This window comes from Elephas maximus, chromosome 19, assembly GCF_024166365.1.
Source record: "Elephas maximus indicus isolate mEleMax1 chromosome 19, mEleMax1 primary haplotype, whole genome shotgun sequence".
Classification (NCBI taxonomy): Eukaryota; Metazoa; Chordata; class Mammalia; order Proboscidea; family Elephantidae; genus Elephas; species Elephas maximus.
In genome coordinates this window covers 33,986,768-34,012,927 of record NC_064837.1, presented here as the reverse complement: position 1 = coordinate 34,012,927, position 26,160 = coordinate 33,986,768, and the positions used below count along the sequence as shown (strand labels likewise).

The 26,160-nt window shown below is 36.7% G+C and overlaps 1 protein-coding gene across 1 annotated transcript in view; it reads left to right on the top strand.

The window, feature by feature from the left end:
* The first annotated feature begins 1,138 nt into the window (after window positions 1-1,138).
* MED13 (mediator complex subunit 13) overlaps window positions 1,139-26,160 on the top strand; it is a 95,209-nt gene continuing 70,187 nt past the window's right edge. Inside the window, exons 1-4 of the mRNA XM_049858734.1 lie at window positions 1,139-1,318; window positions 3,182-3,416; window positions 13,132-13,300; window positions 24,922-25,067. Coding sequence (XP_049714691.1) covers window positions 1,253-1,318; window positions 3,182-3,416; window positions 13,132-13,300; window positions 24,922-25,067 — 616 coding nt within the window. The 5' untranslated portion in view covers window positions 1,139-1,252. The remainder of the gene's footprint in view (window positions 1,319-3,181; window positions 3,417-13,131; window positions 13,301-24,921; window positions 25,068-26,160) is intronic.

Below are 26,160 nucleotides of genomic sequence, written 5' to 3'. Positions count from 1 at the left end.
GAACCAGGGTGTGTGACTCTAATTCCCAGGCTACTAACCACAATATGTTTCGTTTATGTTTTCTATCTTCATATCACACAACTTTCACGTGGCTAAATTGTATCTCCATCCAGATCTGTGTGACTCCGAAGCCCACGGGTTTCCGCTGCATCCCAGAGGCCTCGTGGAATAAATGAGAAAGAATGCCTTGGAATTTTTGCAACACTTTCTCTTCCAAAGAATTCAAACTGATTTCCACATAATTCTCATAGATTTGTGCTGTGAACCTCCTTGTACTGTAAATTCCCGCACAAGGAGAAAGATAAACCCGAGTCCCGGGTCATTTGACACTAGCCGGAGCACCCAGCAGATGGCGCTATCTTAGTAGCCACCAGCTGGCTGCCCCATCCCCGGGGCTCCCCACCTCCGCGGAAAGCTTCCCAGCCCTCCCTCACTCCCTTCTCTCTCCCCCTCCCCACGGAGCCCGCGTCCACGTGACCTTAAGACGGCCAATAGGCGAGCAGAGAGGGCGAGCTGGTCCCTGTGGCCGCCATTAAAGCGAAGGGAAAACCCGTGAATTCGGATTAAAGGGGGAAAAACACCGCCCGCTGGGCCCACAAAATGGGGGAGGCTACTGCGTCCAGGCTGTGAGGCCGCAGGAGAGCAGACGTTAGGTCGGCCCGGCCCAGGGACGACACGAAGACAGCCGGAGAATGGTCTGAGCCCCAGACGCCGCCACCACCTCCGCCACTGAGGAGACTCTGGGCTTAAGGACATCGCCGCTGCCGGGCCGGGGGCCTGGGCTTCCCTCCCGGTTCTCGCCCTTCCAGCTCCTCTGCGGCCGCCTCCCCGCCCGAGGGAATCGTCTGGGGCTTGGGCTCGACCGTCTCGGACTCGATTTCAATTATTTATTGTGTAATTTATTATTTTTCTGGTGGAAGGGGCATACATCTCCTCTGTCCCCCAGAGAGGGGCAAGCGCCTGCGGGCTCCGCGGCAGCCGCAGACCGGCCCGCGGAGCGAGCGCTGCGCGGCCCTCCCGCCTCCGGTCCTCGGCCCCGGGCGGCTGGGTGCCGGCCGGGCGGCGGGGGCTGCTCGCGGCGGCGGGGGGGTGGGTGGGGAGGGCGGGCGGCCCGGCGGCCTCCTCTTCCATCGCCCCCCCCAGCCGCCACCCCCCCCGCCCTGCCCGGTGTCTGTGTTTCTCTCTCTGGTCGGAGGCGGCGGTAATGGCGGATGGTGGGTTGTGGCGCCGGCGGCGGCTGCTGTGAGGGACGATGAGTTCCTCCTTCGTGCCGAACGGGGCCAGCCTGGAAGATTGTCACTGTAACCTTTTCTGCCTGGTGAGTGCCCGGGCCGCGGGCGGGGACGGCGGCGAGTGGGGCGCTGAGGGAGGGGCCGCGAGGTGCGCCCTTGGGCCGTGGGGGAGGGGGTCCGGGTCTGATCCCGGCGCCCGAGTCCCAGGCCAGGCCCAGTGGAGCCGGCGCGGCCGCGAGGCCCCGCACCCAGCCCCGGGAGACGGCGTCCGCTCGGTCGCCGTCCTGAGCTCTCGGGAGTGGGGAGTTTGTTTCTTGTCTTGTTTCTGACTCCCCCCCCCCCCCCCGCATCGTAGTCTTCTCTTCAACTTGGGCACCTCATCTGCCGGGACACTGACTTAATTAACATTTCCGTCTGCATTTTTTGCCTAACTATTGCTTTTCTCTTTTTTGATCCTGTATCCCTCTTCACACTTTCTATTATTGCCTGTTCTCCCACTGTCTTTATACTTCGCTCTGGTAATTTGGTTTCTCCTAATAAACAGGACCCCAGAGTTTATGCACTGACTCCCCCCCCCCCCCATTTTACATTTTTTCTACGCGTCAGACTAACAGTTTGACTTCTGGGTGACTTCACATCTTTGTGTAAAAACCAGTAGATGCCATTTCATATGTTTTCTTCCTAAACTTTGAAAAGTTTGCCATTTTGACAATTTCTAGCCATCTTGCTATTATTAGAACATTATGCTTGTGTGAGAGTGGAGGGGGCTAATGGAGGAGGTGCTATGGTTTTGCTCTGTTTCTATATTGGTCTGTTTTGCTTGCCTTTTCAGAATGCTTTGAGCAGGCTGCTCCATGTTTTATTGAAATGGAAAGTCTGGGGAAGCTATACGGAGAAATGACAATCGTGTTGATTGGTCCAGGCCTGGGAACTTAGAACATATAAGACTTCCCAAAGTACCAACTGTTGCAAATACGTAGTTCAGAAATGGGCAATAGCTTAATTTGGTGACAAAGTTTGGGTGACTTTTTTCATTTTCCTCTGTGCTATGGGAAATATTAAGAGTATATGATAGGTAAATGAGTTGAGTGGGCGGAGCACAACTAATTGGCAAGTGCAAACTGCCAGTCATGTATCAGCAGTTTCATTTTTGGCACCTTATGCTTTGCCCCTTTAAGTGAGGTTGAAGAATTAATGGATTCCCTCTGTCGAATCTCTTTCACAGTGCTATTGAGATCTGTAATGCCTTCCCCCCTGTAAATTATGTTGGTTTTCTTGTATAATGTCCATTAATCAGCATCTTTGCATGTAAAAAGACATACACCAGGTTTTGAATTTCTGTGCTCTCCAACTCAGTCTATTTTTGGTACTTTTAGGATCAAGTTCTTTGAAGATAGTCTAGCACAAATCTGAGATTTCTTTGTGGGCAGCTATGTGATTTTTCCTAAAGTGGATGTGGCAAGAATTAACTAGAATTTTTACAGGAAGTATTCAGATATCTTTTTATTAGAGCTATGACTTCTACAAACATGGAATGATAAATTTTTAAAAATTAATTTTTAGTTAAAAGTTTGACACCAGGGGACAAACAGGACCACTTAGAGTAGAATTTAGGACAGAGAAAAAAATGTTTACTCAGTCAGTGTGCAGTGTTAAAGTACATGTTTATATTTAACATTCTTTTATTTCTATTTGGGGCACATTATATTTATTGACTTGCTAATTTGTGACATGTCAGTGTTAATATTTTAACTGTTTTTGTTCTTTTTAAATTCTTGGTTATTATCAGATGTATAAAGCTTTTTTACTTTTTTTTGGTTTTAAGCCACTTTGAATATTTTAAGCATATATTGAAAAATTGCAGTGTCTTAATGAAAAAGGGACTTTTATGGTGAATAGTTTTAACTTTGAATGCACAGTAATAAAAAGTCATGCTTTCTTTTCTTCAGGCTGACTTGACCGGAATTAAATGGAAAAGATACGTATGGCAAGGCCCAACTTCTGCCCCTATTCTGTTTCCGGTAACTGAGGAAGACCCCATTTTGAGCAGTTTTAGTCGATGCCTTAAGGCAGATGTACTTGGTGTTTGGCGGCGAGATCAAAGACCTGGAAGAAGAGAATTATGGATATTTTGGTGGGGTGAAGACCCTAACTTTGCTGACCTTATTCACCATGACTTATCAGGTGAAAGCAGCTTATCACTTTCAACTAATTATGTAGTAAGATTGTATACTTTCCCCAAAATAACATTTGTATTACAAATTAGGATTTTTTTTTTTTGATGGAACATTGTTAGATATGAAGCCAGATAAAAATTAAGCCCTGTGTTTTATTACACCATGGTTATTTAAAATATGCTATCCATGTGTGTTATGGCAGGTTTTTTCCTTCTACCCACGTTGCTCTGAATTTCTCACAGGCAGTTAGGCTTCAGGAAAACATGCTATATTAACTTAAGAAAAATGGAATTTGGGGGCATGAAGTTCTCAACAAAGTCATATAATACCTTTGAAGCCAAGTGTACCACACCTGGGAGTCAATTCTGCCACTGCTCTGTACTGCATGAATAGCCAGACAATTATAGGAATATCTAGAAGTGGTGTGTTGTGAATTTTTCTTGTTTTTGACAGCATATAGTTATTTTGTTATTGTTTTATTAACACATGAAGGCATATGTTAATTTTTTTTATTCTTGGAGAGTGATTATTTTATCCGAGGTACTGTTCCATCAAAAACTATCGTTAATATAACGAGACAGGTACATCTTGTTTAGCTTTTACAGGATGTGGTGTCATAATCTGAAAGGTTATGCAGAAGTAATTTTATTGTGAGCAAATCAATATGATTACTTCCACCTTATTCTCATAACCTTTAGGACCAAACGTTACTTTAGAAAGAGGCTATAGACCTTCATGTAATTTCTGAAACTTGTGTTTACTTTAGACTGTAAGAGTCAATGTTAACTGATTCTTTGGTGATAAGAATGTAAACGAGTAGTTGTGTGCTCCAAGATACTAAAGATTTGGTAATGATTTTTGACAGGTAAATTTAGAATTTCTAGGGAATTAAAAAAAAAAAAAAGGCAGTTTCTGAATTTTCTCTTACTGTCTGTTTGACACATAGGACCTATTTTCTTTTTAAATGAAACGTAATCCAGGTGTCTTTGTATCAAACAGTTATTTAGCAAGATCAGCCTTTGTGCAGGAATGTATGTGTTGTGGCTATTTGTTTTGATGCTTGCTTTTTACCTTGTAATGAACACACCGTTAAGTATTAATCCTAATTTCTTGAGAATGGTTGCAATTCTGTTACGATAAAGCTTTCCGGCTTTCCTTATAAGCTGCTTGCTGGAGAGTCCAGCCCTTAGTTCTAGGTGTATTATATAGTTCTAAATATATAAGATGAGCGTGTGAGAGATTTAAGTATGTGTGTCAGAATATAAATTTTTTTAGTGACATAAGCAAGATGGTGCTTTCTAATGGTCATGCCAGAAACTAAGCCTGCCAGCTTCCTTTTTCTTTCAGTGACTTTGATATGCTTGATCTATTTTCCTGTTTAAATGGTCATAAAAACTACTTTATAAAAATGTTTGGAAACAGTTTTAATGTTGATAAACTATCTGTAATCCTGACTTGAAAATTGCATTCTTTTTAGTAACATTGGCAGTGCATCTGAACAGTCCATTTTTTTTTTTAGATTCCACGAAATTCTTTTTGTGGAATTGAAGATAATTTTAACAATATATAGTATTTAGTTTTTACTATAATAGGTCTAGTATTTTGAAAGTTAAAAACCTAATAAAGTTAGATGTGAGCAGTTTTGATGAATATTGTTAAAATACTGTATGGTTACGTTTTCCTTGCAAGTTTCATGTTATCAATCAGATATGTTTTCCCTATTGAAAGTGGGTTTCAGTTTTCTAAAATTTCTTCTCTAGTTTAACTTCAGTTTTGGTATGATTTTTTAAAATTGTTAGTATCTGTACTTTAAGTAATGATCTTGAATGTGAGTGAAAGTAATTTTAGATGATTAGATTTTAATATGCCCGATTTTGCTGAACACTTGAATGGTAAATAACTTTTTTTTAAGTTTATCAAAGTGGAAACAATTGAAATAGTAAACTGAAATACAATTAGGAGTAGTATATAATCATATTTACTGTTCCAAAGACTGTCCTGTACTGTTTTAGTTTATGTAGTCAGTGGTATTTATAGAATGTGTTAGCTTTTTTTTGTTTTTAATGTGTCATTTACTTTAGAATGTTGTTAGTTAGGTCAGACATAGCTTAGAGAATAATAAGGTCTTTTCAGATGGAGTATATTTGTCTCGCCCTTTTCTTTACTCCAGGGACACCGTCTGCCTCCCTTTTGGGGTAATTAGTCTGCCTCTCTATCTCTAGCTAACCCCTTTTTCATTTCTTCCCATCTGTGGCACTCTATTCCCTTCTTTTAAGCTCCCCTGAGAAGAGAGCAGCTGGACAGTGGGGGTGGCATCAGCTGCAGGAGGGAATCCTGAGTTCCAAGTAGAGGTGTAGCACTGAGAAGGGGGAACCGAAGGACCCAGGTGGTAACTAAAAAGCTGTGTTAATTTAGCTTGAGCCTGCTCTTCACAGGCAGTGTCCTTACGTTTGGTTCAGCACCTACCACATTTTGTTACTCAGATGTTTGTGATTATGGTGATAATACTATCCCTTCTTAGTGGTGGTGGTGGGAAGAGGGAAGGTATTTTTTTTTGTAAAGAGTAGAATTCTCGTTTTTTTTTTTTTTTTATTATTCAGTATTCACTAACAAAAGTACAGAATTGCCTTTGCTTATCCTCCTTATCTCTTTTGTGTCATCTATAGCGTATTTTTAAAATGAACTTTTAGATTCACGTAGAAGTTGCAAAAGTGGTTTAGAGAATTCCTGTATACCCCTAGGAGCTCTGATGGCTCTGTGGTTAAAGCACTCAGCTGCCAACCTAAAGGTTGACAGTTCAAACCTATAAGTTTCTCCTCAGGAGAAACCCTATGGGGCAGTTCTACTCTGTCCTATAGGGTTGCTGTGAGTTGGAATCAACTTGACAGCAGTGGGTTTTTATATATCTTTTACCCAGTTTCCTTTATTGTTAATATCATACGTTGATTTGGTATATTTGTCACAGCTAATGAACCACAGTCCATACTTTGGATTTCCTTGTTTTTATCTAATGTCCGTTTTCTGTCTTAGGATTCCATTCAGGGTACCACATTACATTTAGCTGTCATGTCTTATAGAAGAAGTGAGCCCTGGTGGCACAGTGGTTAAAACGCTCAGCTGCATTTGAACCCACCAGCCGCTCTGAGGGAGAAAGATGTAGCAGTCTGCTTCTGTAAAGATTCACAGCCTTAGAAACCCTACGGGGAAGTTCTGCTCTGTCCTGTACGGTCTACCTTGAGGCGGAATTGACTTGAAGGCAGTGGGTTTTTTTTTTTTTTTTGTCTTACAGATACGCCTAGATTGTGACAGTTTTTCTGATTTCCTTGTTTGTGATGACCTTGACACTTTTGAAAAGTCTGGTCAGCTTCCATAATGCTTTTAAAATTTTAGCCTTTTTTATATCACTTGGTACTTGTTTGGATCACAAATGTAAACTCACTTTAATGCTAACTGGTAAAGATCAGTTATAGCAAACCAAACCTGATTTAATACATTATTTTTTTTTCCTAATTAAAAATTTTGTTTGGATGCACCGTTTATGCTTGCTTTTTACTTAAATAGGAATAATCATATGAATCTCATAAAATCTACAGCATAGAATTACTTCAGATTGCAATAACTGTTTCCTCTTTTGTACTTTAGATGGTTTACAGAGCAAATTAGTTTCTTATTAAACAATTAATACACGTATTGTTTTGTGATGTTGGTTGCCAAATACATACTTTAAACCCTAAGTTACGTACTTGTTTTCCAGCAGTAGTTAATACAGTTCAGTAATTTGCAAAGGTTTGATGATTTTGGGGACAGGATTATCCCTAATATTAGCCTTAACCAAAACATTCCAGAAGGGTATTTGCTCAGAATTTTTTTTTACTTCCTCCCAAATCCAAACATGTATGTTTTTTACTTTTTACTGTACTCCCTCAGAGAGAACACATAGTTGAGTTGATAAATTGGTATTTTTTGATGGAAAAGAAATAAGGGAGCAAAAGTCCTTCCTGGGTATGGTTGTCGTCTTCCGTTTTTTAAATTTTTTTTTAATTAAACTTGGTAGCACATCTCGTTTAGTGGTGTAGTCAGTGACAGAAGTGTAAAATTAATGGTGGGAAAATCTTAGCTCAGTCCCTCTAGTCAAAAGTCTGTAGTGTGTAGTGGTTCTTTTAAGTGTACTCTTAGTTTGCTTCAAAGCAAAATTGTTTTATTTTCATTAGTGTGTCCTTGAAGGAGAAAAGTTTTCTGTGTATTTTTATTGTGTCCTAACCTCTTTGGAATTCTGTTGCTGTTACCATTGGCTTTTATTCTTTCCCTTAAAATAAAAACAAAAAACTCCCTCCCCAAGTTTGGCATTTAAAAAAATCATAGTGAGTTAGAAGATGATGAGATTGAGAAAACTGACACCTTGAGAATTAAAACAAACAAACGAAAAACAAAACCCAGATGCCGTCAGGGTTAAAAATGTTTTTTGTTTGCCTGGTATCTGAGGTCTGTATATAGCACTAGATTTTAGTGGTGCCCAAATACTTTCATTATGTTAGAATGTCACCATACTGAATGTTGTTCAAACTAAGTGGGCCATTAGTTAGTTAGTCTTAGAACTTAATTTCAGGTGCTTTCGTTGAAGAATATTAATTATAGTGGATTTTAATCTTAAATGACAGCTTTCAACAGGATTGACAATTGGTAAAATAGCAGCAAAGCATAGGAATCTAGTGCCCGCTAAACTAAAAAATTATTTAGTACTTTGGTTGCCTGAAGAGAGTCTCTAGTTGCCTGTTAACATGCTTGACTGGAAGTTTGATGGTTAAAAGTCCATCAGAGGTGCCTTGGGTGAAAGGCCTGGCAACGTACTTCTGAAAAATCAGCTGTTGATGAACACAGTTCTACTCTGATACACATGGGCTCAGCATGAGTCAGAATTGACTCAACAGGCAGCTGTTGGTTTTTTTAATGTTAGTCTGAAGAGACTTAATTTATATCTGTTCTGTAATTTACTTGTGGCCCATCTTTGTGTATTGGCTAGTCTTTGGGCGACAGCTTTATCGTTTGCCTTGTTTCTTCTACATATTGTCCTTTTTGAGCAAGAAAGCATGCATAATTTTTAAATCTTCAAATTAAAGATAGTGAACATAAGAGGCTTTTCAGGTTTTGCCATAGATGACTGATGCTGCCAGTTTAAGGCCCTAAGTAGTAATTGTTCAATGAAGAGGAAATTTTTGTTTAAGATAAGTACTAATCTAGACATTTAAACATTTCTCTTTATTCTTTCAGGAAATACATGGCCTTTTCTACCATGTTAATTTTTGAGACATTCATTATTCAAAAATTAGTGTATTATATAGGAAATGATTTCCTTCCTTATCAGCTGATCACAATAAAAATTGACATTTTAAAAATGTTGAGTCGTAGGTATATCAGCTTTTTTGTTTTTGATTTTTTTCCATTGATAATTATTTTTATGACCCGTAACATACTTTGGCATCACCGTAATCTGTGTGCTTAGAAAAAAAAATTTTGTGGTGATTCAAATTCAGCATTTGAACTTTTGTATTGTTTTTTTTCAAATAAATACTTCGTAAAACTTTTCGAGTAACAACGATAATTAAGCATTCTAATTCTAAGAACTGAAAAGTACCAAAAATGCAGAATTGAAACTCTCTTGTTTTCTCTGTGGATATAGATACCAAGGGTGGAGAAAATTTATTTAAATGTATTAAGGGGCCTTTTTCCACTAGGCTATGATTGATTAAATTGCAAAGAACTAGGTAAAGATTTGACATGTGTCCCATTCTTTCTCCCTTCCCAGATTATAACACCGGTGTTGAGATTGAAGGACTTGCTTTATTTATTTATTTTAGAATTAACAATTTTTACTGTGTCACCTAGCACAATAAGTTCAACTGATTTTTATTCATTTATTTTTTGGTGGGGAGCATGACTTTCTCAATGGAGGAAACAGTAGGTTGATTTACATTCCAATACAAGCTTCTTTTTTTTTTATATAGTATTTTATTGTGTGTCCAGTGAAAGTTTACACAGCAGATTAGGTTCCCATTTGACAGTTTTCTATACAAGTTGTTCAGTAACAGTTACATTTTCACAATGTGTCAGCATTCCCCATCATTGTATTCTAATTGTTCCCTTTTCAGCACTCTGGTTTCCCTGCTCTCTTATCTTCTCATTTTTGCTTTAATTGTTGGGCATTTGGTCTTATATAGATGGTTTTTTAATGCAGCACCGTACTCATGGATAATATCCTTTATAATGTGTGCCAGTCTGCTATTTCCCTAAAAGGTGACCTCAGGATAGTTTCAGCACAGGGTTTAACAGTCTTAGGAAGTCCTCTACTTGAAACTGCTCCAGCAATTCTGGACTTTTTAAGAACGTGAGTTCTGGTTTGTGTTTTTCTCCCTTTCTACCAGGGTCCATCTGTTGTTGACACCTTCTAGTCCTAGGTCTCAGGGTAGATGAGGCTGTGGGTCGTGTGAGCTATTAGGCCTGTAGTTTCTTCCCTGAGACTTTGGTCAAGGACTTGTTTTAACTAGGTGCAATCACTATATCTTGGGTGGGTCGGACGTACAATTTTACTTTAGATATCTCTGAAAACAGCATGTAGAAAAATTACTTTTATTATTATATGTTTCTAATCCTCCCCCCCCCTTTGGGGCGGGAGACCTTATAGGGAAACCTTTAGGTTTTTCATCAAATATTACCAGGATTCATTCTTGTTATTTCCTTGGCAGTGAAAAAATAAAATTACACTACTTCAGTGTAATGGTTGCTTTGTCATGTCTTTAGAAAACCGTGACAGGTCACTTGTTCTCTTTGTTTTGGTTTAACTCTCATTTAGTGTTAATGAAAACTGTTGGCATTTTGGGAGGATGAGAACCCTCCTGAAAGCATTAAGTTCACTTAAGTTTCTCCAGATGTAGTTTAAAGTAATGAGGAAGAAAAGTTTGAAAATTAATATTAATTTTCTAAACTACATTAAATATGTTTAAGCCATTTTATTGTAGGTTAAACTAAAATTTATTAAGTAGATTTTATTAATAGATTAAAAACCATAAAATTTTATGTGAAATATATATAAATTATTATATTGTAGCTCTTTGTCGTTGTTAGTTACTGTCAAGTTGGGTCCAGCTCATGGTGACCTTATGTGTAACAGAACAAAACGTTGCCTGGTTTTGTGCAGCCTTTGTGATTGTTAGTGTGTGCTGGCGTCCGTTGTTGGGGCTGTTGTATAATGCCTCCAGCTCAGGGAACGCATCCGCCAGCACTGTATTGGACAGTATTTTGTTGTGGTCTGCAAAGTTGTCGTTAAGTAGATCACCAGGCCTTTCTTCCTAGTCTGGAAGCTCCACTGAAATCTGTCCACTCTGGGCACCCTGCTGGTGTTTGAGATGCTGGTGTGTAGCTTTAAGCACCATAGCAGCAACTCTCAAGCCATCACTGTATGACAAACTGACAGACAAGTGATTTATAGCCCTTGCTATTCCAAAATTTTTGTTATTTACTCTTTCTGGGAAGAAGGCAAATTCATTCTCAAGTTTTAAGTGAATAATTTTCTGATATTGGAATTTTTTAGGAACTCTATGTCTTAGATAGGTGTAGTGGTAACTGTCTTAGAACTTTGATACTTTAAAATTGAGAAGTAATAAAGATATTAAAGATTTTGTTAAACGCTTATATGGGACAAATGTTACAACCATTGTGCCTCTTAAGAAGTAAGGATTTTTGAGGTAAAAGAATAGAAATAAAATATATTAATAGATGACAAAGAAGTGAAGAATGGGAGGTATTAAGAACATGCCTGTTTTTAGTAATCGTAAGTCACATAATATGAAGTAAAACTCTTAATGTAGCTGTTTAATTTTGAAATGATTTTTTTTTTTATAGGACCTGATTAGCCTGAAAGCAGATCGATTGAGATTCATTTTTCTTCTCTTAGCACCTCACAAATACACTTGTGTCTAGACCTTTAAATAATTACTGTGAATTCACTATGTGCCACTTCCCTTTTCTTCTAGCCTAATATTTAAAAAAATATGAATAGCTACAAAAAGGAATTCATTTGGGTAATATAGTGAATTCCATGAACGTTTTGGCATTACATAGCCATGGGATAGGAGCATCTACAGTGTAATGGAATGTGAAAAACTTTTCCTATTTAATATTAATGTTTTTAAAAGTTTTTATTCCAACTCTTAAAGTTTTGTTTTTAAATTTTATTCTTTAAAAGCTTACCTTTTTAGAAAAAATAATTATTTGATTTGAAAAACTCAACTACAATTTAGGGAATAACTTTAAAGAAGAGCATAAAGTCAGCATTAACCTTTGTAGTGCAGCTAAAGTCCACTGTCATTGTGCTTGTCTAGTTAATGTTTATTCTGTCCTTCGTTGTGTAAGTACTGAACATAAACCATGTGTCACTCTTAATGTCTTTGCAGATTTGTTCAAAAACATTATTATTTTTCTCTGGGTATGGTATATACATTTTAGTGTTGAAAAAGATTTTATCATTTATTTTTACTTTAAAATTGAAAGATAACCTATATTCATGTAATGTTTTTAAAGATACATAGTCTACAGAAAGATAGTGAATTATATTTGAAATAAGAAATTTAAATATTAAGATAAAAGTAAAAATGCTCAAATAACATCTTATTTGTAGCAGGATTTATTGGATGGTTGGTTATAGATGTGAAATGGATCCACTGCTCTTCTGTTGATTCCAACTCAAAGCAACCCCATAAGACAGAGTAGAAATGCCCCATAAGGTTTCTAAGGCTGTAAATCTTTATGGAAGCAGACTGCCACATCTTTATCCCGCGGAGTGGCTGGTGGGTTCAACCGCTGACTTTTTGGTTAGCAGCTGAGTATGTTAACAGCTGTACCACTGTGGCTCCCCATGAAATGGATAGAGAGCAAAAAAACTTTTTTTTTTCTGAACTAGATCCAAAACTTACCTCAAAATGACTGTTATATATATATTTTTTGTATGTTAACTTGGAGTGGTTAATAGATTTGCTGGCAGAACTGAGGCTGCATAGTCAATGAAGATAGCTATGTCTTTATATAACAGAAATGCCATTTAAAATGTAAGTCTTTAGATTTTTAAATTTCTTTCCCAGGTAGAGGGTTCTATACTGAATAGTAATCATTAGAATCATTTGTTTGAAATGAGACCTAAGGTGGCTGGTAATGCACTGCTTGTTAGGCTGTGTGCAAGTAGCTTCCTTTTTATTCATCACTTAATTTTATAGTTGTGGATTAAAATGCTGCTGGACATAAAATGTTCTGAGTGTAATTATTAACTGATTAGTTTTTTTGGCAGGTTGAATGGTGAAATTAGGACAAAGGAACGTGTAAGCCAGCTTAGAAATTGGCATCTTAGGTATAGTGTGTGTATAATATCTCCCAGGTTATACAGATGTTGTTTTCATTGATATAGAAACCAAATTAGTGTATCATTGACTTTTTATGTGGTGGAAACATGATTTTCAGGTAATTTAGTGGAATACATGGCACTTAGGCCTTTTATTCCTTGTGGAGTAACTTAGAAATCTGATGTTTTAATGTGTAGAGATATATTGAAGTGATCGTAGTTCAATATTATGAGGTGAAGTAGGGCTTATGAATGTAGAATGTAAATTGTAACATTTTTTCACATGGCTCTGAATAGCTATAGTGCCAATACCTTTTTTTTTTCATTTCTCTTACAGAAGAAGAAGATGGAGTGTGGGAGAATGGACTTTCTTATGAATGCCGAACTTTGCTTTTCAAAGCAGTTCACAATCTGTTGGAGCGGTGTTTAATGAACCGGAACTTTGTACGTATCGGCAAGTGGTTTGTAAAGCCTTATGAAAAAGATGAAAAACCTATAAATAAAAGGTAAGCTATTGTATTTAAATTCACTTGATATTTCTTTAGGTTTAATTTTTATGGCTTTATAGAAAATGTGGAATAAAACAAGCCAATATCTTGCAAACATTCAGAAGGTCAACTTTAGCAAAGTACTATAAGTATTCAGGTTTTCTTTGACCACCCTACCCATCACTTTATACATTTTAAGACTTTTTTTTTTTTTTTTGCAGTGAGGATAGACCTGTGTTTTAATACAGTGGCCTAGGTTTTGATTTGGGAAGGTAGAGAAAATACAAAATGAAATGAGAGGTTTATGTTTTGAAATATATTTTTAGTGCTAGTGCAAACATCTACACAGTACTCTTATGTTAAAGTTACGGAGTATTAACACCTGTTGAAGGTAGTGATCCGTATTTACATTCTTTTTGGGTTTAGTTAACCCTTTTTATTACCTAACTTCTCAGTTTGTCTTAATTTAAATGTATGTTTTTCTTTATAAGATAATGTTACTGTTGGAGGGTTTGTGATTTTCTTGAACTTCGAATTGAGTAAATTTATGACACTAATTAGAGTGGCTGCAGATGGAACACAGAAGACTTTAATGTAGGTATCTTCTTTTCCTGTGCAAATAAAACTTTCAGGTTACTACCACAGTATTCTGTGATTTAAATAATATAAGGCATAGTCTGTTGGAAGATTCAGAACCAAGCAATTGTTGAATTAATGAGACTTGAAGAGAGATGAAACACAGAAGAGTAAGATGGGATGTGGAAGAAGAGAAAACTGAAGGAAATTTATTCATTTTTGCTGAAAGATGTGAGGGAATGTAAAGTAAACATTTGGTCATGATTATTAATCATTGTCGAGGTTTTCTCAACAGCAGGGAATCTGGAGGTAGGTAGTCCAGGATTGGTATAGGTGCTCAAAAATGTCACCAAGAACTCAGGTTCCCTGGAGTTTTCTGGTTTGCCACCTTTTTAGCCTTTGGCTTTCATCTTCCTGATCCCAGTGAGTGCTGTACCTGTACACTTCGCAGTGAATTCCAGGCAGGAAGAGGAAGGAAGGGAGGAAGCAAGCAAGGAGTCAGAAGGTAGATTGTTTTCTAGGAACTCTTAGCTGGCCTATTATTTGCCCTACTAAAAGAAACAAATATTTTTTATTTGGAAACACTGCCAAATAAAAATTTGGGAAACAGTGGCTGTAAACAAAGTAAGACTTCTTTTGTTAAGAAGGGAGAATAGATATTAGGTAGGCAATTAGAAGAAGGGGAAATAAATATTGGGTGGGCAGTTAGCAGTGTCTGCCACATATATTTATATAATTTTAAGAAGCCAAGCAGATTGCCAAGATTTAAAGTGAAAAACTGCAATCCTGAGCTCCAGCCACTAGAGTTGTTCTCAGAGGCAACCCCTTTTAATTCTTTTAACTGCTGCTTTTGTTACTTTCCTATTTAATATGGATGTTTTTTAAAGTTCTTATTCCAACTCTAAAGTTGTTTTTAAACTAGTTTTTTAAAAGCTTACCTATTTAGAAAAAATTATAATTATTTGATTTGAAAAACTTAACTACAATTTAGGAAATACTTTAAACAACAGCCTAAAATCAGCATTAACACAGAGTTTATAAAAGAATTAAAGACTGGTATGTCTCCTGCGGAGTAGCTAGTGGGTTTGAACTGTTGACTCTTCGGTTAGCAGCTGAGTGCTTAACCACTACACCGCTGGGGCTCTTAGTGATACAGCTGGGTTAAATACAATTAAAAATTCAATTCCTTACTTGTACAAGCCATATTTCAAGTTTTCATGTGGCAAGTAGCTACCGTATTGGGCATGCAGATATAGAACATTTTCATCATTGTAGAAAGTTCTTTAGATAGCGTTGCTTAGACCAGAGCTTTTACATTTCTAATTAAAATAAATATACTTTTGGAACATCACTAAACAAGTTGGTAAAGTTTTTCTTTTTCAGAGACAGTAGATAAGAGAATATGCTGTAAATTCCATCTACAAGCTTATGTATCTTCCATTATATCTGTGGCTTTTACATTATCTTCCTCATTATCAAAATGAATTAAAAATAAGCATCATGAATTTAAGTGTCTGCTGGAGATGTATCAGTAGCTACTGTACATAGCTTTGGAACCTCTTGTGGCATAGCGGTTAAGAGTTTGGCTGCTAACCAAAAGGTCAGCAGTTCGAATCCACCAGGTGGTCCTTGGAAACCCCATAGGACAGTTCTGCTCTGTCCTCTAAGGTCACTATGAGTTGGAATTGACTTGACGGCAACAGGTTATACATAGCTTTAGGATATCCTTGGGTTGTATTCCTCTGGTTGGGATATGTCTGAAAGCCTGAACTTCTAAAGAAGCTGAAAACGATCACTATCTTGGTTTCTAAGGATTCATTTTTCTTTTCTTGTCTTCCAGGGTAGCACTGTCCAATGGAAATACAATGCAAGCCACAAATGTAATTTTGAGTTTTATAGTAGTTACATTAAAGAAAATTAAGAAAAAAGATGAATGTAAATGCTTTATTTAACCAAACATTTCCAAAGTAATACTATTTCAACATGTAATTGAATACATAAAGGTGCTAATAAGATAGTATATATTTTTTATTTTTTTGTAGTACGTATTCAGAATCTAGTGTGTATCTTATACTTACTACACATCTCAATTTAAACTAGTCATCCTTGAAGGGCTTGATAGTCTCATGTGTATGGTGGCTGTTGTATTAACTGCATTCTTCTTGGGCTAGCCCTGCCAAGCTTGGTAGTGTTTATTGGTAAAAGATACCTTCTGATAGTCTGGGAACCCTCTTAAAATTGTATGCTAAATTGTGAGTGTGCTCTGGATTCTCAAAAGTAGGGAGAACCCCACACCTATGTCAAGATACCCACTATCTGCCCAAGTTCAGCATGGTTACTTCAGTCTTGATAATTTTTTCATTTTTGTCTTACACTCTGTTGATCTGTCCTTCATGTCTGTCATCAAGACTGTTATGCATCCTGTTTCTAAAATCTTAAGTGATGATGTCATAGTTCTTAATGGCCCATGAAATTTCTCTATGGTGCTTGAGTTGTTGGGATTTGCATGGTCAATTTTTCTCATTTTCATGCTTTCCAGGAACATTTATAAGAAAAATTAAGTGCTCCCTCCCTCCATTTCTCCCTTTCCTCTCCCTCCATCTCTCCCCCTTGAGCTTTTCTTATTGTAGTTCTTACTATCGACTTATACAAATTTGTCTTTTTGAACTACTGTCCTTAGATATAAATGATAATAGAGAATTTTTTTCCAAAAGGGAGGAAGGAGTAGTAAACCTTTTGCCTAAGGTAGAATTGACCCACTGAATAAAGAACAAACATTCCCAGCACTTACTGGGTTTATAGTATGCCAGATGCTGTTCTAAATTAGGGCTTAATATGTATTAACTCAAGTAATTTGCACAACAACCAGGTTACTACCCCAGTTTTACAAGTGATAAACCTGAAGCACAGAGAGGTTAAGTAACTTGTCCAAGGTCATAGAACTACCAGGTGTTACAGCTGGATTGTAGGGCATAGAAAATATGAGACAGATTGTGGTACCAGTAGATCATTATATCTCTTTTACCTACATCTTTTTAAAGTGATAGAAAATCGTAGGAACAGAGCACTTAAAAACAACCGTAAGGGAAAATAGTACTTGTAGTGCTCTTGAAGTTGTAAACCAGAATAATAATGTTACTACTTTCTAAGCAATCTTTAACTGTATAATGTAAGTAATGTTCACCAAGTGAGCAGGAATATATAGAGGATCCACAGATAAAGTGTATCTTCTGGATTTTAATATAGATTTTTTTATTCATGGAGCTGTGTTAAGAATACCCAATATTGAAGTTAAACCTGTAACTTTAAGAGTTTTTTTAAAGTTACGCTGAAGGCTGCAGAAATATAGAACAATGCAGTGGTTCTCAGACTTGTCTTGATATGGGTGTCATCTGAGGAGCTTAAAAAAATATTGGTTCCTGTGTCTTGCCACCAAAAGTTGTGATTTAATTGGTCTGGGGATGTGGCCTGTGCTTTGGGATTTTTAAAAGATCTCCAGGTGGTTCTAATATAAGACAAATTTGGAAACTAGTTGAATTAATGAAGTGGTAATCTAGAAATTAGGATGACTAGGGTTTATAAATCAACATTTCCTCTAGCTAGTTTTATGATTTTAAGATAAGCCATTTAACTTCTTTGTGCCTTGAATTCCTTACCAGCAAAATGAGATATCATCTTTCTATATCTACCTAACAGAAATCCTAAAAATAGATTAGATATAGCACCTCTTAATGCAGTATATAAGGAGCCCTGGGGGACAGTGGTTAAGGCACTTGGCTGCTAACCAAAAGGTCAGTGGTTAGAACCCATCAGTCATTCCGAAGGAAAAAAAGCCTGGTGATCTGCTCCCATAAAGATTACAGCCTAGGAAATGCTATGGGGGCAGTTCTGCTGTGTCCTGTAGGGTCAAGTTGAGTCAAAATCTACCCAACAACGCAAACAACAATACAGTACATATTTCCAACTGTTGTTAGAACAGCCAACTTTTTATAAGCATGTTTTCATTTTCTTTTTTAGATATAAAGAATCCTTTTGTTTGGAATGTTTCTACAACAGAAGATCTGTTTGGGTTTCATCATCTGTAAAATTCTGCCTCACTCAATATTTTTTTGTTCTGGGACTAAGAGTATAAACTCCTAGAGAGCAAGAGTATGCTCTGCATTACTTTATAGTAATATGCATTTGTTTTAACGTCACTTGTCTAAAGTGCTAAGTGCCAAAAATGTTTGATGAAGTGATATTGTAACTGGTAACATCTCTCCTTGAAAGAAAAGGCATTTTGAATTTAGTGAGTCAGTGTTACCTAACATTCTCTTTGTTTTATGATATTCTCTGGCTGGAGTGTTGGCTTTAATATGAAAATTCCCGAAATTTTCTACTATATTAAGAATGCTTAATTTTTCACCTATATCATACACAAACTTGGTTTATTTTAAACCGTTCTGTTACAAGAAGATCAGACGATACTGGGAATATGTGCTAGTGGTATAGGAGGTGACGCTTTTCTTTAATCATAGCTGGAGTTGAGAGCTGCTGATAAGTAGGGCAGTGCAGATTACAGCAGGAGCTGAGAGCATTGATCACATGTTTTGCACTTTGGAATATTGGGTTTTTACAAAGACCCCTAGGAGACAAATTTATCATTTTATATCAAAAAGCCACATTTCCTTTTTTGATTTAAAAGTTAAGATGGTTAAGTGCTAGTTGGGCATATGGAAAGGCTGTTGCAAAGCTGAAAAGATGGCCTCCATGATTTTTTTATATACCAGATTTTAAATTTATTTTCTTAAATAATATTTAAGAGCAGTTAATGTACTTCTTTTAACATTTCTAAGGTTATAATAATCCCTTTAGGAAAGCAGATTTTTAGCTACATAATTTTCTTGTTTGTCATGATAAAAACCCATTTTGAATATTTTTATTTAATATTCAGTATTATTTTTTATTTAACATTTTATGTATGAAACAGTTGAAAGCTGTGTTCTTCTTAAGAACTATAATTCACCGGTTACAGGAATATTCAATATGAAGATATAAGATGTAGGTCTCTTAACCTTTTTGTCTTTTAAAGATAAAGAGCATGAGATTGTTTTAGGTTGTTGCTTATACTTGCAAATGTTCTTGCAAGTATTAGCAATTCAGATTTTAAAATCTGCTATTCAGCTACTGGCGCTGGGTTATTCAGTTACTGAGTAAACACCCAGCATTCATAATCATTTCTATAGCATGCTTATTTGATCCCTAAAGTTAATCACATTATGGTTTCTCTGCATATACTTGCTTGAATCTCTTCCCTGTTTTCCTTGATGCAAGTATTTTTTAATTCCTTTATACATGTTCCAAAAATTTACCCTCTCTACCAAGAATTTTTTTTAAGAACATTTATAGGGGAATTTGCTCTCTCTAATGAGGAGCCCTGGAGGCACAGTGGTTAAGCTCTCGGTTCCTAACCTGAAGGTAAGCGGTTTGAACCCACCAGCTGCTCTGAACTAGAAAAATGGTAGTTGACGTCCATAAAGATTTATGAGTTGGAATTGACTCGATGGTAGTGAGTTTGGTTTTTTTTTTGGGGGGGCCAAGAAATATTTTTGATTCTTCTAAAGCATACCGACAGACCTATAAAAGAAGAGGCTTGTAGTATTGAAAAATATTCATTCTAGCCAGTTGAATACCAATTTTTCATTTATTCTTTTCTGGCTTTTTAGCTTGTTTTTGGACTCTCATATCCTTTATAGTTTAGAAAGAAAAATACTTTGAAAATTGGCTTCTGCCTGTTGTGTATTAATACACATGGTGAGTGTGTTGGGTATGTCCCTCTCAGAAACTAAACATTAGTGATTTGTTAAGATAAAAATATTATTTAGAGATTATTGTGTACTTATATGCCATATAACTCAACCTTAGAAATTATAGAAGCGGCACTTGTGTCAGAAAAGTGGATATTCTCAAAAGGAAGAAAAGCACAAATATTCTTATATATGCATGTCTACATGTAGTAGTAAAAGTAGTTATGTATGGTTGTTTATGTTAGATAACTTTTTTAAGAAAAATAAATGTATGGAGGCTTGAAAGTAATTTTTTAAAAATCCTAATGTTTTAACTGGTGTCAAGAATCATGTTTCCTGCTCTTAACAAAGAGTATTAGGGTCACTCTCTTGACTGAGTCTTTTCACTGAGGATCTGTTGTAGTGGCCACACCATTGCTTTGTTGAGAAACAGTTTCATTTTTCAACTCTGCAGTTTCTGGGCTATCTGTATTTTCTGTAAATTATCCTAGCAAGCCTGCAAGTTCTTTCCTGAGTTTATCTCTTTCTTGTAGTATTTTATCAAGTATAGCTGGTAACAGCTAATTTATGTTTTCTGCATTTTGACTTGGTCTGTTCCACCGACTCTCTAAGTTCATTAGGTACGTTTTCTGCTTTCCATATTATTTCAGGCAACAGTTGTACAAAGTAGTTCTTTTTTTTTTTTTTGAAAAAACAACAGCATAAATTTATTCTCTCACTGTTTTGGAGGCCAGAAGTCCAAAATTAAAGTTTCAGCAGGGCTGTGCTCTCTCCAAGGTCTAGGGGAAGCTTCGTTCTTGCCTCTTGCAGCTTCTGGTGCCCACAGGAGTTCCTTGGCTTGTGGCTTCATCATTCCAGTGTCAGCCTGCATCTTCACACGGCATCTTCCCTCTCAGTCTTTTTTTTCCCCCCAGCTGTGATCTTTTTTTTAAATTATCGTTCTTTAGATGAAGGGTTACAGAACAAGCTAGCTTCCAGTACAGAGTATTTGTTCACTGCATAACACAGGTCACCATTTTTTCAGATTCTCATAGCAGTTTCCTCTCTATTTTTCCAGTGTACTTGCCACCCACTAACTGATCCCAAAGCCAGCACCACATATTTTAGGTTTTTGTTATGGCAGCGCCTCATTTTTTTTTTTTTTTAATTGTGGATACTTTTATTTATCTATTTGATAAGCAAAAACTGATTCTTGGGGAGATTAATGATCTTTTCCAGCAAATAAGGGGTAAATTTAGACTATACCAGCATCCAAAAGTATTCTTTTTAAAAAGTGTCGTTTTTGGTAGCAATTTCTGTATCAGTTATTGTTATGTAACACAATACTCCCAAAACTTAGTGGCTTAAAGCAGCAGTCGTGTATTCTCACTCATAGCATCTACAGGACAGCTGGGGGTTAGCCAATCTAGGCTATGCTCTAAATTGCAGGTTGGGTAGAGGTCCACTACATGTGTTGTTTTTCATCCTCCTCAGACCAATGGGCCAGCCAAGACATGTTCTTATCATTGTGAATAAAGAAGCACTGGAGGATAAACTGAATTGCATAAGCACATTTCAGGCTTCTGCTGGCCAAAAAAGGTCATAAAGCAAGCCAAAAGTCAAGGGTTGAGGAAGTAGGAATTGGTAGCAGATTGATTGAAGGTAGGGAGTGAAGGGAAAAAGAAGACTAGGATGGTTCACATTTCTGGCTTGGACGACTGTATAAAGGCTTGATTAGAAAGGGGATATGTTTAGTTAGAAGTAAGCAGTTCAGATCTCAACTTCATTCTACAGTATTTCGTGTGTACCTACTGTGTGCACCTATTCTAGATGCTGAAGATAAAACATTAAACAAAGGAGACAAATTCTTATTCCGGTAGAGCTTACATTCTGGGTTGGGAAGGGTGAGTATGAGAAATAAGTAAACTGCATAATGTTAAATGGTGATAAGAAAAAAAGTGAGAAATTGAGGGGAGGGGCAATTTAAAGTACGGTAATCAGTGAAGGAATTGACTGGACAGCAGTGTTTTTTTTTTTTTTTAATCCCCAGAGACCTGAAGAAGGTGAATGTGGGTATCTAGAGTGTTTCAGGTAGAGAAATATCTAATGTGTTTAAGGAACATCAGGGAGGCCAGTGTGAAAGAGAAGGGAAGTATTAGAGGAAGACCAGTAAGATAGGAAGTTGGAGAAGGAACAAGTATTGGGGGTGGGCCAGTGTAAGGCACCAAAGGACATCAGAATAGCTTCTGTTATGTTACCTAAGTGCATTTTTTCTCGTTAGGAATTAAAAGTTTAGTATCAGTATCTAGATCTTGTTAAGACATTCTTGTAGCATCCTGTACTTAATTTTCACCATAGCACTTACCATAACTGTAATTAAATTGTATGCCTAGGACAGTGCCATGCGCCTACCCCCCCAGTATATGTGCCCTAGAATACTTGTCAAGTAAAGGAATAATACCCCTTTTACTTGCTTCCACTTGGTGGCTTAGTGAAAAACTAGGGTAGCATATAGGTCTAAATATAATGCTGAGTTTAGTGCAAAGTTGTTTTGAATGTGTGTGTGAGTTTTTTGTGTGTATGTGTTCAGAATTAAGTTTGTGTTCCATGGTCATTCACCACTTTTGGAAGTGCAGCGATAATTGAGCTTATTCCTTAAAATAAGCAATGGAAATGATCTCTTTCTGGATGGGCAATCCTCAAAGCTGTTGTTAGTTAACAGGCTCTTTACTTAATCTTGACTTGGTGATTATTTTAGGTTTATACTCTTATACTAAGCCAAATGTCTATAAAACCAGAAAAACCTGTTGCCGTCAAGTTGGTTCCAACTCATAGTGATCCTATAGGACAGAATGTCCTCCGTAGAGTTTGCAAGGCTATAATCTTTGCAGAAGCAGACTGTCACATCTTTGTCCCATCGATTGTGGCTGATGGGTTTGATCCAGTGACTGTTCCGTTAGCAGCCGAGCGCTTAACCATTATGCCACCAGGGCTCTGCAAATGTCCATAGTCTTCATAATTACACCATTAATAGCTGTGTTCCAGTGGATTAGCATTTTAGTCAGACAAGAAATAGGCTTAATTTAAAATTAAAAAAAAAAAATGCAATGTGGTATCTTGGATTGGATCCTGGAATAGAAATTAGGGCATAAGTGGAAAGCCGCTGAAATCCAAATGAAATCTGAAGTTTAGTTAATAGTAGTAAACCAGTGTTTCTTATTTGACAAATACAGCATGGTATGTAAGATGTAAACATTAGGGGAAACTGGGTGAAGAGTATAGTGGGAACTCCTACTTGTAACTTTTTTGTAAATTTAAAATTATTTTGAAATAAAAAGCTTATAAAAAAAAACTTGATGTGTTGGAGGATATAATAATGACTGCTGACCTTTTTGATTAGCAGCCATAGCATTTAACCACTACACCACCAGGGTTTCCGATTAATATATAGAATTCTTTTTTTTTTTTTTTAATTTAGAAGTAATTTTAATATGATTCAAGTAGTCAAGAGCTGTATGCTGTCAAGTCGATTCTGCCTCATAGGAACCCTACAGGACAGAGTAGAACTGCCCCATAGAGCTTCCTAGGCTGTAATCTTTATGGGAGTAGATCACCAGGTCTTTTTCTCCTGCTGAGCAGCTGATGGGTTCAAACTGCCAACCCTCGGGTTAGCAGCACCTGAGGGCTTAACCATTGTGCCACGAGGACTTCTTCAGTAAAGAATAGTAGCATAAATAAAAACATAATTAAAGACTGCTCAAAACAAATATCTCATTCCCATCACTTGGAAGTAACCAGCATTTTAAAACTTTTTTGTTTAGTTCTCGTGGCTGCTGCCATGATCCCTAGCGATGTAAGTGTACATCTACACTGAAAGATGTAGATTTGTGTCATTGGTTACTTTATTTTCAGTTTTTCTTTGGGTTACTTTCATAACTTAAAATAATATGCTTAAATTTCAATTTTTTGTTCTGTCAACTTTTGACATTATCTTTTTCACCTACAATATATAAGACGTGAAGAAATACGCAGCTCTGCATTACTCTTTTTTTTTTGCATTACTCTTTACCTCTTTTCTACTTTCTACTTTCCTACTTGTGTTAGCCACAGCATTACTTTTCTATCACTTTATTTTGCCCAGCCTTGTCCAGAAATAATTAAAGACAGCTTATACATATATATATAAGAAGTATATGTATATGTTCAAGAAGTTTTGAGTTGATTAATGATCATATTTTAAAGAACTATTATATGCATTCATATATATATATATATACGCACACACTCAAGTTTTAAGTTGATTGATGGTCATGTACATAGCCTGGGTGATGCTCGGCTACTAACTGAAAGGTTGATGGTTCAAACCTGCCGGCTGTGCTTCTGGGGAAAGATGTGGCAATCTGTTCTCATAAAAATTACAGCCTTGGAAATCCTATGTAGCAGTTGCTATGAATTGGAATCAACTTGACAACAGTGGGTTAACAGTCATATTTTAAAGAATTCTTTCTTTAAGGTGAATTCTTAAAATAAGTATGTGGAACAGAAATAAGAAAAGTGGATTATTTTTTCTGTACAATCTCATTCCCTCCTGGGCCACTTGACCTTTCTAAGCATATATCTGCTTTCTTCTTGGGACTTTATTTTTCAACCCTGCATACCAGCCATATGTAAACATTATAAGCCAGCCTGTTTTGCATATAACCCTGATTTTAGGTTGCATTCATTTGTAAGACCCATCATTGCTTTAGTAAAACTTATGGAGGGGGTGCTACATTAAATGCATGATGGATTGTCAGATGCAATGCACTTTCAGAAATAATAAAATGAGAAAATATATATCTGTTTAATTTTCTTATATATGTGGGAGAAAAATAATCAAAAATAAAAATTTTAATTTTACTACACACTTAAGACTTTTTTGCCAAAGAAAACTCTCTATTATTCTCCTCAAAAAAATGGGATTGTACTGTTTTGGTAGCCTGTCTTTTTACTAAATCCACTCCTTCACCTTTAATGATTTTTGTAACTATATTATAGTCGTGTGTGGGTGTACCTAACTTATTTAACTGGTTCCTCTATTTGCAGCTTTTTCTATTATAAAAAGTGCTGTGAAGAATATTTCTTACAGATAAATCTTTGCTTAGATCCATGGTTTTTTTCCTTCAGATGATGAAGTAAAATTGCTGGGTTGAAGAAAATATGTATTTTTGTGGTGTAACTTCTTAATAAAGAAAAGCAGGGTGGCTTATTGTTTGGCCATTAATCATCTCTAAAATATAACTTTTTCTTCTTTATTAGTGAACACTTGTCCTGCTCTTTCACCTTTTTCTTGCACGGAGACAGCAATGTTTGTACCAGTGTGGAAATTAACCAACATCAACCTGTGTACCTTCTTAGTGAAGAGCATATCACCATTGCTCAACAGTCTAATAGCCCATTTCAAGGTAGATTATTTTAATTGGCTTAGGTATTTGATCATTTTGTTGTTCCAAGAAGATCCTTATTGAAGATGGTCATTTTACATTTCGAGGTTCCTGGATTTCCTACTAATTGTTAGCATAATGATGATTTTCATGCAGCTGTACTTTCTTCTCCCCAATTAGAGTGTAAATCAGTGAAATAAAATTTTTAATATGGACATTATAAAAATAATCCTTTAACATAAATGGTAACATTTTAAAGAGTTATTTTCAGTAACATATCACATCTCTAAAGGATTGTATTTTCAAGGTCATCTTGTGTGTCAGGCCACATAGCCATTTTTAACATGGAAACACAGGGACTTCTGGCATCTTTATACCATGAAAATGTTTGAACTGTAAAGGGAATATTTTATAAGATTGCTGGTGCATTGTTTTTAAGTACTGGCAGTGTGTTCTTGTTTTAATTCTAAACTTGCTTTTTTAGATTTATGTGGTAGTACATTTTAAGTACTTAGAGTTGTATATATATATTGTTTCTCCTCAAATTGCTTTTCCTTAGGGGGAGTCAAGAGGAGCTAAAGGTATCACAAATTTTTTCAGTTCATATTGAAATTCTATCCATCTGAGATTTTGGCCGGGGGGACGACAGGGAAGGAGACAGTATTTTTTAACAGTTTTTAGACCAGACTTACTGATCTGACAGACTAGAGAAACCCTGAGAGTGTGACCCCTGGACACCCTTTTAACTCAGCACTGAAATCACTCCTGAGGTTCACCTTTCAGCCAAAGATTAGACAGGCCTATAAAAAAAACAGTAACACACGTAGTTCAACCGTGTATATGAGATAAATGGGCATACCAGCCCAGGGGTAAGGATGAGAAGGCAGATGGGTACAGGAAAGCTGGACGACTAGAAATGGGGAACCCAAGGTCGAGACGGGGAGAGAGTGGACACATTGCAGGGTTGGCACCAGTGTCAAAAAACAATATGCGTATTAATTGTTTAATGAGAACTTAATTTGCTCTGTAAACTTTGACATAAAGCACAATGATTTTAACACTTTTTATAATAAGCTAAGTGTTGTACTTTATTGCCACAATAATGAAGTGTAAT